This window comes from Lynx canadensis, chromosome E2, assembly GCF_007474595.2.
Source record: "Lynx canadensis isolate LIC74 chromosome E2, mLynCan4.pri.v2, whole genome shotgun sequence".
NCBI lineage: Eukaryota > Metazoa > Chordata > Mammalia > Carnivora > Felidae > Lynx > Lynx canadensis.
The window spans coordinates 8,824,663-8,841,886 of NC_044317.1; the positions used below are offsets into that span (position 1 = coordinate 8,824,663).

The 17,224-nt window shown below is 48.1% G+C and overlaps 2 protein-coding genes across 2 annotated transcripts in view; one reads left to right on the forward strand and one right to left on the reverse strand.

Annotated features, from left to right (window-relative positions):
- Positions 1-1,845, forward strand: part of MAF (MAF bZIP transcription factor) — a 336,505-nt gene extending 334,660 nt beyond the window's left edge. Inside the window, exon 3 of the mRNA XM_030298632.2 lies at positions 1,786-1,845. The gene's annotated coding sequence lies outside the window, so the exon portion shown is untranslated. The remainder of the gene's footprint in view (positions 1-1,785) is intronic.
- Positions 1,846-2,006: 161 nt separating this feature from the next.
- Positions 2,007-17,224, reverse strand: part of WWOX (WW domain containing oxidoreductase) — a 976,622-nt gene continuing 961,404 nt past the window's right edge. The window contains exon 9 of the mRNA XM_030298626.1: positions 2,007-3,180. Within this exon, the coding sequence (XP_030154486.1) occupies positions 2,992-3,180 (189 nt within the window). The 3' untranslated portion in view covers positions 2,007-2,991. The remainder of the gene's footprint in view (positions 3,181-17,224) is intronic.

A 17,224-nucleotide genomic window follows, 5' to 3' on the forward strand; every position in this document is an offset into this window, starting at 1 on the left:
GAATAAGCTTAAGAAGGAGTGAGGCTCTTGCCCACCTGCTTGCTCACCTTTGCACTTGCTCATCTCGTGCAAGGTGAAGACGCCTACAGACCCGAGATGTAAATTCTTTTATGGTTACCCTCAACCCTGGGTTTCCACAATGGAGCACAGAGTATATGTTTGTTGAGTGAATGAGTAAATGAAGACTTAGTCTACCTGACTTAGAGACCCTCTTTTTTTAAAGTTTATTTATTTTGAGAGAGAGAGAGAGAGTACAAGTGGGGAAGGGTAAGAGAGAAAGGACAGAGAGAAAGATGCAGAGCTTGAACTCACAAACCGTGAGATCATGACCTGATCCAAAGGGAGATGCTTAACCGACTGAGCCACGCAGGCACCCCGAGAGGTTCTTGATTCAGGGGAATACTCACCTCAGGTTCCCCCAAGCCTCATCTCATCCTCCTGATGCAGGATCCGTATGGAAATCAGGCAGCACAACAACCTTAACAGTGCAAGGAGCCAGGCAGGCAGCACATTCTCCCTCAGTTCACTTTGATATGTTGGATATCACCTCATCAGAAAGGGGTAACATCTGAGCAGAAACCAGAATGTGGTATGAGAGGAAGCCATGCAGGTCTCTGGAAGAAAAGCATTTTGGCAGAGGGAACAGCAAGTGCAAAGTCCTTGAGCGGGGAGTGTGCTTGGCATATTTCAGGAACCCAAGAAGGCTGGATTGGCTTCATGTAGCGGGTGAGGAGAAAGTGCTAGAACATGAGATTGGAAAGCCAGCTGGGAACCAGTTTATGAAAGAATCCCTAGGGTATGGTAAAAAATATGGACTTTACTCAATGAGATGAGAAGTTGTATCAGTTAGTATCTGCTGCGTAACAAGTAATGATGAAACTCTGTGGCTTAAGATAACAGACTTTCATTTTTTTTCAGTTCTGTGGATCTGGGAGCTTCTTCTCATCTGGGTTCTTCTTATTGGGGTTGGGGAGCTTCTCATCTCGGTTGGCTTGGCTGGGGTTGACTAGTCTGGGGTGGCCTCACTCACAGGTCCAATGGTTAGCTTGATGTCACTTAGGGTAGCAACCACATGTCATCGTCCAGCAGGCTATCCCAGGCTCATTCACCTGATTGTGGTTCCAGAGTTGCAAAGGCAAGCCCCAGTGCACAGGCACTTTTCAAATTTTCTAAAGCAAGTCATGTGGCCCAGGCCAGAGCCGGTGTAGTAGAGGACTGTCCAAGGTGTGGGGACCAGGAGGAGAACTGTGAGCACCACTTTGCAAACAGTCAACCTCAGAAACTCTAGAGGGTTTGGACCAGAAAAGCGACATTATCAGGTTCATGGTTTTAAAGGAGCTGTGATCATAAGGATTTTGTTAGGGAGACTGTAGCCAGAGGAGAGGATGTGCCAGGCTCAGGGCCCTGGAAAGCACTGGCGTTTGCCCGTACCACAGGGCCAGGGGCCCAGAGACTCATGACGTTGCCTGACCCGAAACTGCCATCGTCAGGATGAACAATGGCACACACACACGTACCCTACCGCTTGGTATTTCGGCCAAAGCATTCTGTCATGCCATTGTGGATTTGCCTATATCCCGGCTGGAATGGGAAAGGGGGTTAGTTAGAAAGAGACCTCAATCGCCCCCATTCTGATGCACAGATAGAGTCTCTAATCACCGAGAACTTGGTAATTGCAGGGGGAGCAAGCCATTGAGGACTGAAATAACCCGCGAGTAATAACAAAACCTCTCAAGGTGAAATTAAACAATAGTCATTTTTCTTTCTGTCTTCTTTCTTCAACAGAAAATATGATGCTGGCATGCTAATCGCGGGAGACAACTTGGCCCACAGACAGCCACAAAGCACAAAAACAAAACAAACTCAGAGAAGAAGAAACAAGAACGGTGTTTTCCTGGCGTCTACAAGAAGCGCTTTATTTTTCCTCTAGATTTCTTTTCTAAAAAAACAAAACAAAACAAAAAACTGAAACAAACATTTAAAGAAACAGTGCGAACTTCAGGTGATAATATTCAAGCATGTTCTTTTATTAAGCATAGGATGGGAGGAGTGACAGGAAGTCTAAGCAGAAATCTCCAGCAGGATAACGCAGAGGTCTTGAACCTCTGTGATCCGGGTTACTTCGAGAAACTGCAAATGAGGAATGAATGGAAACGACTTTTTATCCTCTGCTCCCGCAAATATCCTGTATATTCTCACGGACGCGATGCTTCCTTTCTTGCCTGCCAAGGTGTCTAGGGCATGATTTGCAGAATTTGTTACAATCTCTAAAGACTTTTGGGTGCAGCTTTGGCGAGGGAGTGGGCGGGCCAGCCCTTCTGTGACCCACCAGCTCTGTGCATGGCACCCATTTCTAAGTGTCACCTCCCTCCTGGCTGGCTGGGAACAAGGGTCCCCAGTCATCACCGCGCCCACTCAGGGTGAGTGGTCAGGGTGAGTCAAACAATGATCTCCTGGATCCGGGCAGCAAAGAAGGACAGACACTCGCCTCTTCTGCCCTCAACAGGAGAAGACCAGCTCCAGGCTACAGCGTGGCGATGGTAAGGCCGTGGCTGTGGTGGTGGCCAGGGTGGGGAGAGACAGGGGGCACCTGGCTACTCTAAACAGTGTGAGAGAATTGCTTGGGCTTCCGCAGTGAGACAAGGGACCCGCATACCAACTAAGCGTTCGCTTTCAAACAGGCCGCCACCAGGAAAGCAAAGAGACCCGGGCCTCACCCAGCCCCAGAGAAGGGAGATGGTCCCCCTGGCCCTGCCATTCCCAGCTTCTCACCGGCGCTTGCCATTTTTCCCTCTGTCGTGACTACTCTTACTTCCTTTGTCTGGTGGATCTGGGTTGGGGGCGGGGGTCGGGGGGGCTGGGGGGACCTGGAAAGGCCCGGGATCGTAAGTGGGCAGGGGCCCAGCGTCGGCAGCTACGCGCGCACACACACGAAGTGAGCGCGCGCACAGGGCGGGTGTGTGTGCCGAGCACACTCACAGCCGCCCGCGCTCAGCCGGACTGGCTGCCGAGAGCTTCCTGGATTAACCGCTCGCTGAGCACCCACAGGGCGCGGGCCGTGTCTTCGCTCTGAGCTTCGGGGGACGGCACGCATCGGCAGCAGTTGTTGAAGTACATCCCTCCCAGGCCCTCGAGCTCTGGGGCGGCAGCACAGTAGACGGTGGTGGCAGCTCCTTGTTGCTGGAAATCAAAGAAAAAGAAGGCCCAAATCATTATTATTCTCATTATTGTCATCGTGATTATTTTTTAAAGAAAAGAGGTGATGAGCTGACTTCATTCTGCCTGGGCATGAGCAAGCCCCTCCGCGTCGGGTTCGGCTGCACCCGGATCTCAGCCTGGCAGAGGGTACTGAACTCAGCACGTGACAGTAAAAGGGATGCGGTGACCATCCTGGAAAAAAGCAAGTTCACAAACGCTGCTCGTAAAGCTGGTGTGACTTTTTACACCTCGTAGAGGAAAAGGCTTCAGAAATAAATACGCGCCGCAATAAATCACATCAAAGGTCTCTTCTGAGCCAAGAGAAAAGAGGGTATATGCCTTTGAACATGCAGGAACAAGTTCATCCAACCCGTTGACTTCTGAATGCATGATGTGATTTGACCCTGAGATGTTTCCAGAACCTTCTGTCTGAATGAAACCAACCACTCTAATGCCCATCAGATAGAAAACCCAGGGAGGGCCTGGTGCCAGAGCCTCTATTTTTTTTTTTTGCCCATGGTGCTGCTAGGAGAAGGGTTTGCTGGGCGAAAATGTTTAAAACACGCCTACACACGTTCTTCTTAACCATGCATACGTGTCTCAAGCAGACACAGGACACGTGTAGTAATTCATCCAGATCCCATGAAAACCTTTCTTCATATCCATCCCGTATTTGCAAGGGGACAGTGACTAAGGGGGTACATTTCCTCCCAGGCCACTTCAAACTGTAAGTTGCAATGAGTACAATTGATTACTTTCGATTCACCTTCTGAGTAACAGTTGGTGCTGTGGCTAGGGATGTGTGTGCCGATGGGGCACCATATCATCCCGGCTGACACAATGCTGTCAGGGATGCTGTAAAGAGGGCAAGAAATCACTTTGCTTTGCAAGCCATAATTAAAAATAATAGGCTGGTGTTCGTAGGGAGACACGATAGGCACGGCTCTAATTTAAAACCAATACAGTTTATCTGGCATCTTATGATTATTTATGTGGATCACAGCCCTTGCTGCATCAACTAATTATCAGCTGATAGGGAGGGGGGGGTTGCAGAAGAGGATGGAAAAAGGTAATGGGGATAAGGTCACCCTTAGGGGAAGACCCTAAAGATATTTGAGAGGGAAACGCATTTCTGTCCAGGTGTCGTAATTTTAGGACAGTGCTAAAAAGTAGACTTGAGTGTTTTGCTTGTTTTTGTTTTTTTTGGTGGGGGGGAGAGAGGTTCAGTGTCGGGTTCTAGGGTCACATTTGAATTGGTCTGAAAAGCAAATGGTCAAACGCAGTCAAGCGACAGGATTTTGTGGGGAGCACTGTGGAGTGGAGAGCAGCGGAGAGCGTCCGACTTGAGTCCTAGTGATAGCTGGATGCTTGACTGGGTTGGACAAGTCCCATTAGTCCAGAATCCGAACACCTGACATGACTCCAATTTAATTAAACAGGAATGGGTGTCTCATTTCCCCGACCCCCTGGCCATGTCCACTCCCCAGATAGCCAGTTATTTTCTTGGATTCAGCTATTTCTTTTCGAATTGATTTGTGTGGCTCAAGTGTAATGGAAATAAGTGTGTGTCATCCAAATTCCCTCTCACTGAATTATCATTCCTAATAACCCTTAGCTTAGCACCTGGCACATTTATCGAAAGAATTCCGAGCGGCTGATCTGACTCCTCTTCATGCCACGTGGGGAAAAAGGGAAGAGGACTGCCTCTAAAGACAAATTGAAGAACTGAGAGGCTCAGCCTGGTAACTCAAGCCAAATATCACTTTGGCCTCGATTCTTAGCAGAGTTCAGGTGGAGATAGTGTTTTGCTTCATTTTCAGGATATCTACGATTTCCATCTTACGTTGCAGCGGCCAAAACCACCAAAGAGTGGTCGGGTGGTTTGCCATCAGTTCCCAAGTGGTGAGAAAACCCAGTGAGCTCATCCCCAAACTAAGGCTCCCCGCCCCCCGGCGAGTGTGCTTACAATATCAGCATTCACCCATCGTGGGAGAGAAGATCCAAGTGGGCCGCTTGGGAAAGCCAAAAGCGGAAGTCTTCCGAACCCAAGGTAGTACCTTGTCACTGTGACCTTCTAAAATGGTATCGGATTGCGCTCTTGCGTTGTTGGGATGGTATTTTTGCAAAGAAATTCTGCACGTCCATTGATTCAGAATCAGGCTGATGAGGGAGCTTGGGGGCATGCGTCTTCCCTCGGTGGAATCTGAAAGCAGTTGCAGTTGACCTCATTTCGTGTAAACCGACACTTGGCTGCCATGCCGAGAACCATACGTTTTAGAAAAGCCCAATCTTTTCCCAAGAGCTGGCTTTGATTCCTTTGCCACGAGGCTCGGGGTGGTGATCCACAGTCCTAATGGCATTCATAAGTAAGTCGGCTCTAGAGAAGGACATGGGGCAGTAGGGATCCCTGAAAGCAAAGACCACCTCTGCTCTGAAGATGAACGACATCCATTCGGCACATCCACCCTCCTGGGTCTTGCTCGGTTCGGCTGGTGCCCACTTCCCTTGCCTCTCTTGTCGGGACACTTAAGTAGTGACCGTACCTTTCAGTCCCAAGCCCACTCCCCTTCTGGCTTCTCGGGGAATTCTCTTCTCTTTTCGGCTGTGCCAATGGCAGCCTGAGTGACATCTTTATACGATCGGATGTGATGACAGTTTAATAACAAGTTCTCATTTTTGGCTCATCAGCTTTTTGGTCTGCCTGTCATCAGAAGGAGACAGAGCCACATTAGGGAAATCTCATTAGTAAATAAACCGGTACTGCTGATACAAGATAAAACATTTTTTAAACGGATGAAAAAAAAAAAAAACTTGTTTCAAGAGCGCTTTAATCACCATCAGATGGCTTTCATGCCACTTTTTGGGGCATCAGTACATAATTCAGAAAAGATGAAAGAGCCATATAAAGGAAATAATGTTAACAACTGTGCTATAAAATATCTGAAGCGACGTCCGGGTGGTTATCACGACACTGCTTACTTATCCAGCGTGATAAAATAATAGCGATACCTTGACACATCAACACCGGCTGGAGCTGTGGGTTCCCCTAAGTGAAGTTTTAAGAACAGCTCACCCAAAGCTCACAGGTTCCAGGCAGTTGCGATCCCTGGGAACCGGGGGTGCAGCGGCCCCGTCCTGTAGACACGGCACGAGTTGGGGTGCGGATGACGCAAGACTGAGAATTTCGGGTAAGCCCAGCAGAACCTTTAATCATGCCAGAATGCCATTTCGGATCGAGTCAAACATTTGTGAGCTGCCAGAGGAGGAGCATGCCCTCGATCTTTATAGTGTATGTAAAAATCACCTACGATTCTTTTTTGGGGGATTCAGTTAAGGGTATCTTGGTAATAAGGGTGCGTCATTCTCTTTCAGGAATCATTTGTCAGATTGGCAGCCCAATCTTCAACGCCAGAAAGGTGGGCTGTAAAAAGCAGTTGTTTATGTAGAGTTGAGACCCTGAGATCGAAATGAGCCATCCTCACCAAAACCCTTTGTGGGGATAAAGATGTTAAGTAGCTGCTTTTCATCAACCTTTACTTGAGAAGCACCGGCCATCATTTTGGAGCTGTCAGCATGGAATACAAATGAATATGGACTCTTTCAAAGGAAAGGTACAGAGGTTTCTGATAGACGATATATGGTAGAGGGAAAAAAAAAAAACCCACATATTCATATTTGTGATGCATTGGTTAGCAACTCTAATATAACTTGCGTTTTAATAAGGACACGTATTACACGACGTTCAGTTTTCAAGTTTCTCTGTTTTAAAATGCATGCTTACTTAAAAGGAAGAATATATTCCTGTCTTGCCGTAGATTTAACTATGAGACGTATAAAAAAGTAGACACACAGTCACGGAACATCTGTATATTCAATGATTTCAAGCAGAGTAGACGTTCGGAGACTGCTTTATTATAGACATACTGATGCCAGGACATCGCACAGCCAATGTTGAGTGAATCGACTCAACAGAAAGTAGTTGGGTAAAGAAACCCGTCACGAAAGTCAGCCCAAGTTTGGAAACCCAAGGGGGGGGGGGGGAGAAGAGCCCTCTTGGAAATGAGCGGTGACTATCGTGCTGAATTCCCGGACAGTGAAGGCAGGAAGACAACAGAGGTGCCTCTTGGAACCCTCAGAGCTGTCCCCGTTACTCCGCCAGGGTCTGCTAGGCAAACATGTGCCAGATACGAAACCAGCCACCTGTCCCGTGGCTCCGGAATGCGGCAGAGTGACTTATCACAGCCTCGGTGGCGAAGAGGGAGTGAGTGCACGTGTCTCGGGTGGAATCAGGGGCTGCCTCCACACCCTGTCTTTCCCTGTCTCCCAAGAACACTCCCGAAAGAAGAGTCTGTAACCCCTCTGCTGGAAAAGCTCAATGCCGTGTTTCGGAGTTCATCTCCGGATACCTTGGTACACATCTGTTCCTCCAAAGACAATAACGGTTTGAATCTCTGATTTGAAAGGCAAACGAAAGCAAACTGGCCCCCAAATGTTATCAGTTCCCTCCTTCCCATCTGAGAACAATCTTTTAAGCCCCAAAATGTGCCGCGTATTTCATTACACGGAGTAAGGCAGCTTGCAGAGGAACGAGGCTCGTGGGCCTTCCCCGGGAGCGCAACCACAGTCAAAAAGTCACCCCCTTCCTCCACCGTGATGCTTGTGCAATCGAACTGACAAGTCGTGAAGTAAGTGCTAATCAACGAACAAACCGGCATCTACCTAAATTATGGGAGACGCTAGAACAGAGAATTCCAAAGGACCCTGTCCTCCAAATTGTCATGGTCTTCTAACGAGTGGTTGCAAACAGGGACTATTCAAGGGGTAACAGTGGATAGCACGTACCGAGAGCTTATAATTTGTCAGGCCCCCCCAGGGAGCTTTATAAGCATGATTTTCTAACCCCCATGCAGCTCTCCAGGCCAGAGGCAATTATGATGTAGCCCCATTTACAGAGAAGCCCAGTTAGCATCAGAGATTAAAAGCAACTTGTCCAAAGCCACACAGATAACCACACGGACGGAACCACTCCGGAAGCCTTATCAGATGGCCGTGCCAAGCCTCCTTCCCAAACAGGTGACACAGATGTTCGCCTATCGCCCGCTCCCTGTTGCCTGTCTCCCCCCTTGGCAGAAGCTTCCTGATGAGGGCCTCCTTGCCCTCCTCGCAGCCGAGCCATAGCTGGCCACGGTGTGATGCCCCAACGTGGCCTGCAATTAAGTGGGTTGTCATGCCTTCACCTGAGAAATGTTAAAAGGAGATTTTTTCTGTTGTTGGTTTAGTCAGTGAACTAAATTGAAATTATATCCGTTTGGATTAACAAAACTGAAGGCTCAGCACCACCTCAGAAGATCCAATAGCAAATGACCTTCACGAGAAGGTCACCTGATTCAAAATGCCACCTCCAAGCTCCTCTTGGACCCTAGACTTTGTTTTTTTCAGTGCAGGAACTGAACCACATGAAGACCAGTGAAACCTAAGCAAGTCTCCTTCCTATAAGTTCGCATACATGGAAGATGCGTGTGGCCTTCTGGAAGACAATACCTGACATGTGACATCAAGTGTTCAGAGGAAACTCTGGTCCCCATGCCCCATTCTCCCCCTGCCCCCCAATTAATTAATTCCTAACGATTGATTCCCACAAAGGCTTCAAACCATACGGGCTTGGATACATGTGGATACTTCCTGTGGGCGTCAAAATAGAACTTTTTTCCAGTACTTTGAGGAGTTTTGCTCACAGGCTGTTCTCAACATTGATTACAAAACACACTCAATTTCTCCAAAAGAGAAAAGTGGAGAAGATCAGGAATGTGCAGATAACTGTTTTTAACTGTGGAGGCTTTAAAAGTCTGAGAGAATGTTCCAGAGCATTTGGAACATTCCAGAGCAGTTTTGGTCACATTCGGACTCTTAGCCCTACAGAGGAGAACGTGTCCCGCTCTAAAGCAATGGACTTTCGCCTCTTGCCACAGGGAAACCGCTTCTTTGCTAAAACAAGTTCTCAAGTGTGGAAAACCTCAGAGGTTCCACTCGGTTGACTTGTCTCCCCCACAGCAGGTAAAGCAGTGTCATTCCCCAGGGGACACTGAGGACACAGCCTTGGGGGGCGGGGAGCTTGATGGCAATGGCTCCAGGGGAGGACCAAGCAATAGGGTAGGCCAGTCCATTGCCATGAGTGCAGCTGGTCCCAGCACAGGCTGGAGCCCCAAACTCAAAGGGTCTCCTGAGTGAAATGTTTGAGGGGGAGCAATTGTGGTACCGCTTTCAAGAAAAAGCCACATGGCCACAGGCCTCCATTCAGAGACAGTCTACAAGGTGACACAGAACCTTTCTTGTCTGTTTTCAGGCATCCCAAATAGGTCCCCAAATCCAAGTCAGACTACAAGGACCACAGCATTCCCCTTGACAAAAGACATGAATTTCTAGCAGAGTCATTATGGAGTTTTAAGAGAATGACTTGGAGACCAGGGTGGAATGAGCTGGAAAGTCAGGAGGCACATCACTGCTATTCCTCTGAGAAACATTTGCAGGAACGAGTTCAGAGACTGGTCGGTTCAGGACGGAAAGCTGGAAAGGTTTTGTTTTTGTTTTTAAAGACAGAAGAATATATTTGTCCTCACTAGCCTTAAGTTTCGCGGAGCAAAAGGCAGCCAATCCCAACCATCCAAATAGGCCCGACGCCATGTTTGTTCTGGGCAGGCCAGGCACGGGAGGATTTTCACTTAGGCTAGCAGCAGGATGTAAGGGCGCAGTGACCTTGGTAGGGTTTCAGGACCTGCATTTTCGATTCAATGAACTGTTCTGAACTTTCCCTTGAAATAAATGAGACCCTTTTCATACCTCTTCTGTGTTCCGGAATCCCTGCCATAAATGTTGCAAGGGCTCCATGACAGATTTATGTCTGGTCTCAAAAGAGCGGAGGCGCAATATTTAGAATGGTTTTCATCTTTCTGAGACCTGCTGTTTTCCGAGGCCTGTAGACCTGCTTTGGGCAGGCGTCCAGGTTCCTCCGAATGAGGGGAAGGAAGAGGAACACAGGTGCATTCCAGGTGGGCAACTCTAATCCTGCTTATTCCCCCTTCGATTCATGCCCACCAGAACAACCTAAAGAGGACTGGGCCTGAGAGATGGTGTCCTTAAAAATGAGAGAGGATACCACTGATGGTCTCATAGCCATGGAAGAATTCCCTGGGCATTCCCCGCCAGGGCTGCCCGGAAAACCCACACTGCTCAAAGTACAGTTTCTTTTCCAATGGGGAGTTCTCTGGGATGGAAAAACGCACTGGGGTAGCCATGCTTCCACGGGTTAGTTCGAAACGGCAAAGCAGATGAGCCATAGAACTTTGCCACCCAAGATAGCATCATGCTTCCGTACGGGACAAATCTGACGGCTGGAAACTGAAATTTTCCAACCAGGTCGCCTCGACTCTAGTGCTGAAAGATGGCTGGGTGTTTTAAGAGGTAAAAGAAAATACTTAGCCTGTGTTCATTTGAAACATTTTACATTTTTACTCTACTTTTTTATCCTCAGTTCTAAGTAGCTCTGTATACTGTATATAATGTATGTCTCTGTATTTGCCATGTATACTGAAATAAACCTTTGAAATAATTGCCACGCAGAATTAATGGGTTCCGTTCCAATATAATGATGCAGAGAATATCTTAACAGTACAGGTGAAACAGAAGCTCCCCCCCTTCCTTTCCTCTGCATGGAATCACTCCACCGAGTTGGCCTGCCACATTGGATCTTTTAGAAAGCCAAGAGCTGACTGTTTTTGCGAGCAAGCCAGATTTCAGGGCAAACCCCAAACAAGCTGTTTGTTTAGATTTTTAAGGTTGACAGTTCATTTACACCGAGGTCATGTAAATATTCCACAACTGTAGCACCGAAAGGCATGGGGAGGGGGTGGAATAAAACCCACAGGGTCTTGTGATGGGACCACATCATGGCAAGACATTAACTCTTAACTCTGTCTTCCAGAAACCAATGAAAAGAATGGACTTTGCGAGAACTCAGCTCTCACAGGCAGGCGCCCATGTCTGGCCCGCTGTTTGCATTAGGTTTGCGCGTTTTTATAGCGAGCTCTCTACAACGGATCATTTCTCAGGCTCAAAGACGCTGGCCTTGTTAATATTTCATTTAGAACATACTGTGGAGAGCATCTCATTTATATTACTTCCATAATTAATGGTGATAGCTTAGGCACTGCCTTTATACAGAGAGATCTCGTCACAGTGGTCGATGGGTAATGAGAAACAATAGATATTTCATTCACCAGCAGCTTGTTGCTAGTTAGTAGGAAATGATCACGTGTGCTGTTGCTTTAATTGCCAGGGTAAATAATTCTGCCTCGGTGTTAGTGAACATTTTAAAGCACTTGATGCAAATAGACTAGAAACAAAACAAACAAAAAAAATTACCTTGATTATGCAACACCTTAGCATAGAAAGTTACAAAGGTATGTCTTTTTTTTTTTTAACTGTATTCTATCATGCAAATATTATCTAAATATGCATGTGCTGACGACTCATCTACTGTATTTTAGGAAATACAATTAGGCTGCCTTTCTCTTCTCCTATGTAGACTGTAAATAGCTGTAGATCTTTCTCTTGTTTCCGTATGTAAATATATGTAAATACTAACAAGCTATGCATGCTGATATTCTAGGCAATTTCAGGTACTTTTATAATCTGAAGGCATGTACTTGAACTGGTTTGTTTAAAGGAAAAAAAAAACTCTCTCAAACTCTTTAAAGCTGAATAGAAATTAAAGATTTCTTCCTAGATGGTTGTGGTTTCTTTTGTTTGCTGTCTCATCCCTGAACAGTGCTCCACTCAGTTTCCCTTGCCTGCTCCCAGGGAGGAGACCCATGGACAGGCACCTGGGCCAGGAACAATGTAGTACTGTTTGGCTTTTGTGTCTTCCCACTTTCCTTGAGTTTTCTAAAGAACTTCTAGAATCAGAAGCTAGGCGGCTCTGGATTTTTCTAGCAAAAGAATCTGGGGTTAAAAAAAAATTCGTATTTACTGCTCCCCTAATAGGTGCCAAGCACAGTTCTAGATCATTCACGTCCCCAAAACCCTATGAAAGGATCCTGTCGTCCCCATTTCAAAGATGCAGAAACTGAGTCACGGCGAGATTAACGTGTCCCTAAAGTGCCTTCCAAACCCTGATGCTTTCCTGTATGCCAAGGGTAAGTAAACTTGTTCTGCAAAGAGTCCGAGAGAATCTCTTAGGCTCTGCGGGCCATATAGTCTCTGTCACAACAAGTCAAATCTACCACTGTTAGGAAAGCAGCCACGGACAGCATGCACACCGGGGAACATGGCTGTGTTCCGATAAAACTTTATTTACAAAAACGAGCAGTGGGCCGAATTTGCCCTACACGCCCCAGTTTGCCAGCCCTGCTCTACTCCTTGCCAAAACTCAGGTGCTCTTCAACAGAACATTAACATTTCCCTTTCGAGTATGTTTATGTGTTTGATGGACTGGGGAAGTCATTTGATCAATTGAAAACTCCATTTCTTCCCTGCAGGTAGCAACACTATTTGTCGAAGTCATGAAATAATAAGGAGGTGAGCAAAAATGAAGTCCCTTGAGCTTATAAATCAAGCTGTCTTTCTCAGACAAATCTCATTGCCAGGTTTCAATTTAGTTATCTTTTGTTTTCATAAATGGGGATGGAGGGAGAAAGTATGAAAGGCTAGGTTAAAAAAAAAGAAAGAAAAAAGAGAAAGAAAGAAATGGAGCGACACTCACTCTTCAATGAGGGGAAGGAGCCTATTACCTCAGGTATCTATGGAAACCAAGCAGCACGCAAACTTTTTAATGGCTGGAAAACAGCACTGGCGTTTGAAGATGTTTTTCCCAAGTATGATGCTTCAGTGTAAATGCATTAATTGACAGTTTCCTTCGGGACTTTTTTATTGAAGTGTCCAAACTTAATTTGATGGCACAGGGAACTCTCTGGAGCCCTTGAAGAAGGCGGCAAAGGCAGGTCTTTAGAAAACTGAGCCGGCTCGGGCATCCTGCACAATATCTGACTCTCCTGCGGATCAAGTGAAGAGCCAGCCCTCACTGCCTGTAGTTCTCCCCTTAGGAAGCCCTCTGAATTCACCATGGGCTGGGAGAGACTCCCTCTAGCCTCTGATCTAACAAGAATCAACATCGCCTCTTGGGTCCTGTAGGGACCGGGGGCGGGAGGGGGAGCAGGAGGAGGAAAGAGCGCGTGTCCTGTGGTCCAGTGGCACTACGGGAGGGTAGGGAAAGACCAGGAGCTGAAGCCAGAAAAGCACCCGAATCCTGAGGCTCGAGCCTCAGCTGTGAATGGGCATAGTACCAGCCTTCGCGTGGTCTTGGGAGGATTTGTGATGACCTCTGGCCGTTTCCTGAGTTCACAATAGACAACTAGTTCAAAGGGGCCTGATGTTCTGTTCAGGGTTTTAAGAAGGAAGCATACAGACCAGACTGCCCTTTCCTTTGTTTGAGGGACGTTCAGTAATAGGGGGCAATGGATACTGCCTTCACAATTCAAGTGGCGGTCATCTTTCTCACTGTCATTATCCAGCATCTGTGGGTGCTGTGCTGGCCATGGATTCCACTCTTCCTCTGGTTCCCTGCCTGCAGCAACCAGAGACCCAAGTTCACCTCCACATCCCTAGGACACTTACATTTGAACAACGGCCACAGTTGTTTGTTAAGCACTCTAAAATTCCAGATTCCACTGCCTACCTCTCACCCGGCCCCTAGGCCCTCGACACATAACTCCTTCAAATCTCCAAATCTCCCTGTGCAACGGTGTCTAGAGAAAGGGACCCACGGATGGACCCACAGGTGAGCAAGCAAGTGCAGTTAAAAAAGAAAACCACAGGAGGCACCTGGGTGCCTCAGTTGGTTAAGCGGATGACCTGACTTCCGCTCAGGTCATGATCTCACAGTTGGTGGGTTTGAGCCCTGCATCAGGCTCTGTGCTGACAGCTCAGAGCCCGGAGCCTGCTTCAGAGTCTGTGTCTCCCTCTCTCTCTGCCCCTCTCCCACTCACACTCTCTCTCTCAAACATAAATAAACATTAAAAAAAAAAAAGTGCAGTAAAAATATAGACTCTAGGTGTTGGGTAGATGGGTGACTGCTACAGTATTCTTTCAAGTTTTCTACTTAAAAGCTTTTATAATATAATGTTGGGGGAATAGTCACATCCATCCCTGTGGGAGATGATACCCATTTCACAGACGGGAAAGCTGAGGCACAGAGGTGGCACTGAGTGGCCTAATGTCTTCTGCCCGGTAAGTGGTGACATCTGTCTTGAAAGCCACTTGGCTCAGGTGTTCCTTCCATAAAAGGCCCATACGCATCTCTGTTACACCTCCTAGTGGCAATTAATCCCATCCCTCTGATTCTACTAGTCTGGTTTCTGCTTCAAACATGAAAACTGGTTTTTCCCACCGTATTCCCACCAGGATGGCAGTTCTTGGGGTCCCCAACTCAGACCCCAGGAATCGATCTCCAGAGCAAAAGTGACCATGTGTGCAGGGATGTGGACTTGTATCCATTCATGTGGTGGCTATTTAATTTGGCTTTTGACTCTCAGTTCCTGAAGGTAGATAGAGGGTTATTCTCCCTGGCTGAAAGCCAGGTAGAGAAGGGCTGATGCCTTCTGGCATGTTGAGAGTGTCTGCGATTTGGACCCAAAAGTCTGGGATGGGAAGCTGGGCAGAGAGCACAGGAGAGCAGCACAGTGGGACAATCAGGGAGCCAGCAATCAGACGCAGGGGTGAGGATGTTGCGGGCGGGAGGCAGGGGCCGCTGGCCTCGGGGCCACACGGGAGCATGAGATGGTCAGATGAGCAACCCTCTGGCCAGGCCTCCTGCTCACAGTTCTGTCTCGCTATGGTCAACCCCAAATTTTAGAAGCTATGAGAGGGGACCCTGAGTGTCTTAGTCGGTTAAGCATCCAACTTCGGCTCAGGTCATGATCTCATGGTTCGTGAGTTTGAGCCCCACGTCGGGCTCTGTGCTGACAGCTCAGAGCCTGGAGCCTGCTTGGGATTCTGTGTCTCCCTCTCTCTCTGCCCCTCCCCTGCTCGTGCTCTGTCTGTCTCTCTCAAAAATAAATAAACATTAAAAAAAAAAAAGAAAAGAAGAAGCTACAAGACAATCTCAACCCAGTCCTGATGATTTGGGCAGGTGCCCCCTGTCAACCATGCTCCGCTTCATATTAACTTCTTATTTAAATTTTTCTCTGGTTGGAAATTCTCCTCTGGGCTGACCCAGCACCCTCACCTCTTTCCTTTCAAACGCTAGAAGATACGAAGCCTACGTGTCTACCTTTCGGTCTTCCCTCTGGGGATTCACCGGTCACCTGCCCCGGCCCCTCGCCTTTGGCCGATCGCCCAGCCCGGTTATAGTCTTTCCAGGGCAGGTACCTTCTAGCCCGTGAACCACCTTCCTTCCAGACACACCCCGAGTTCCTGTGTCCTTGGCTGGGATGAGTGGGAGCCTGGACAGCCGCCTCAGAGAGGGCGAGTCCCAGCCCAAGTGTGACGCAAGCAACAACACGGCAATGGTGATGATGGTAATGACCTATTGGCACTTCCGACCCTCTTATGCACCTGGGAAGCAGCGGAGCTAAGATCCAAACTGAGCGGGTCTGGGTTCAAGCCCGTGTGCTCGTTCCTGACTAATGTTCCTGCTGACTCCACACCCTGGTGGCTGTACAGCTTCCTGGAATGACGTGCAAATGTGGAAAACTAGGCCCATCGGGCTGTGTTCACGTCCCCTGCCTCAGTGACTGGCCAAGTGGCCATGCACAGAGCCTCAGGGACCTTCCTCCTCCTTTCTTCTTTTTCTTTTAATGTTTATTTACTTTTGAGAGAGAGACAGAGAGAAGGGGAGAGGGAGACAGAATCCAAAGCAGGCTCCAGGCTCTGAGCTGTCAGCACAGAGTCCGATGCGGGGCTTGAACTCAAGAGCCAGGAGACCCTGACCCGAGCCGAAGTTGGACACTTAACCTCCTTCTTTCTCATCTCCATTTCTTAGTCCTTCAATCCCCGGCTTCTAGCTCGGTGTCCCCTGCCTTGGGGATATCATTTCTGCCCACAAATGATTGGGGACATACCCCAGGAGGAGTCTGAAGCCCTTTCCCTACAGTCTTCCTCTTTCACCAATTGCTTCTCAGGCAAAGCAGGTCTTGCAGGCTGGCAAGCCTTGGGTTAACAGTCGGGCGACTGCGGACTGTCTCCCAGCAGCCACCAGGTGGGCCCATGACAAGCCACCTGCGGCTGGGACTCTCCTGCCCTCAAAGTTCAGAGAAATGTTGAACTCGGGACAACCGGCCACACCAAAGAGAATCTTACCCTGCTTTCTCCCCTTCGGGCTGCCACACCTGAGGGGAGATGTCCTGATAAGAGAAGGGACACAAACACGCTCGTACCTACCAAACAAGGTGTCAGGAATGATACAAGCCAGTGGTGTGGCCGGCCCTCAAATTGTCAGGGTGGTGGAAAATCTGTCCTCTGCTGGCTGTGCCCTCCAGATTCCCAATCCACCGACTTTACAAGGCAGGCCCCTTAATGGATGAATCCATATGGGATCTGATCCCTTCTGTGGCACGTTCCAGGTGACAAGCCCTAGAATAGTTGCTGAATTCTTGCAGGAGCCCTATGGAAGTATCATTATCCCCATTTTACGGACATGTAAACTGAATCTTAGCAAGTAAACTAACTTAACAAATAATTCTTGACTATTGAATTTTGGTTTTGTGCCACCTGCTCACCCCCCCCCCCATGCTAAGGGATGCATGTGATTTTTTTTTTTCAACGTTTATTTATTTTTTGGGGGACAGAGAGAGACAGAGCATGAACGGGGGAGGGGCAGAGAGAGAGAGAAACACAGAATTGGAAACAGGCTCCAGGCTCTGAGCCATCAGCCCAGAGCCCGACGCGGGGCTCGAACTCACGGACCGCGAGATCGTGACCTGGCTGAAGTCGGACGCTTAACCGACTGCGCCACCCAGGCGCCCCAGGATGCATG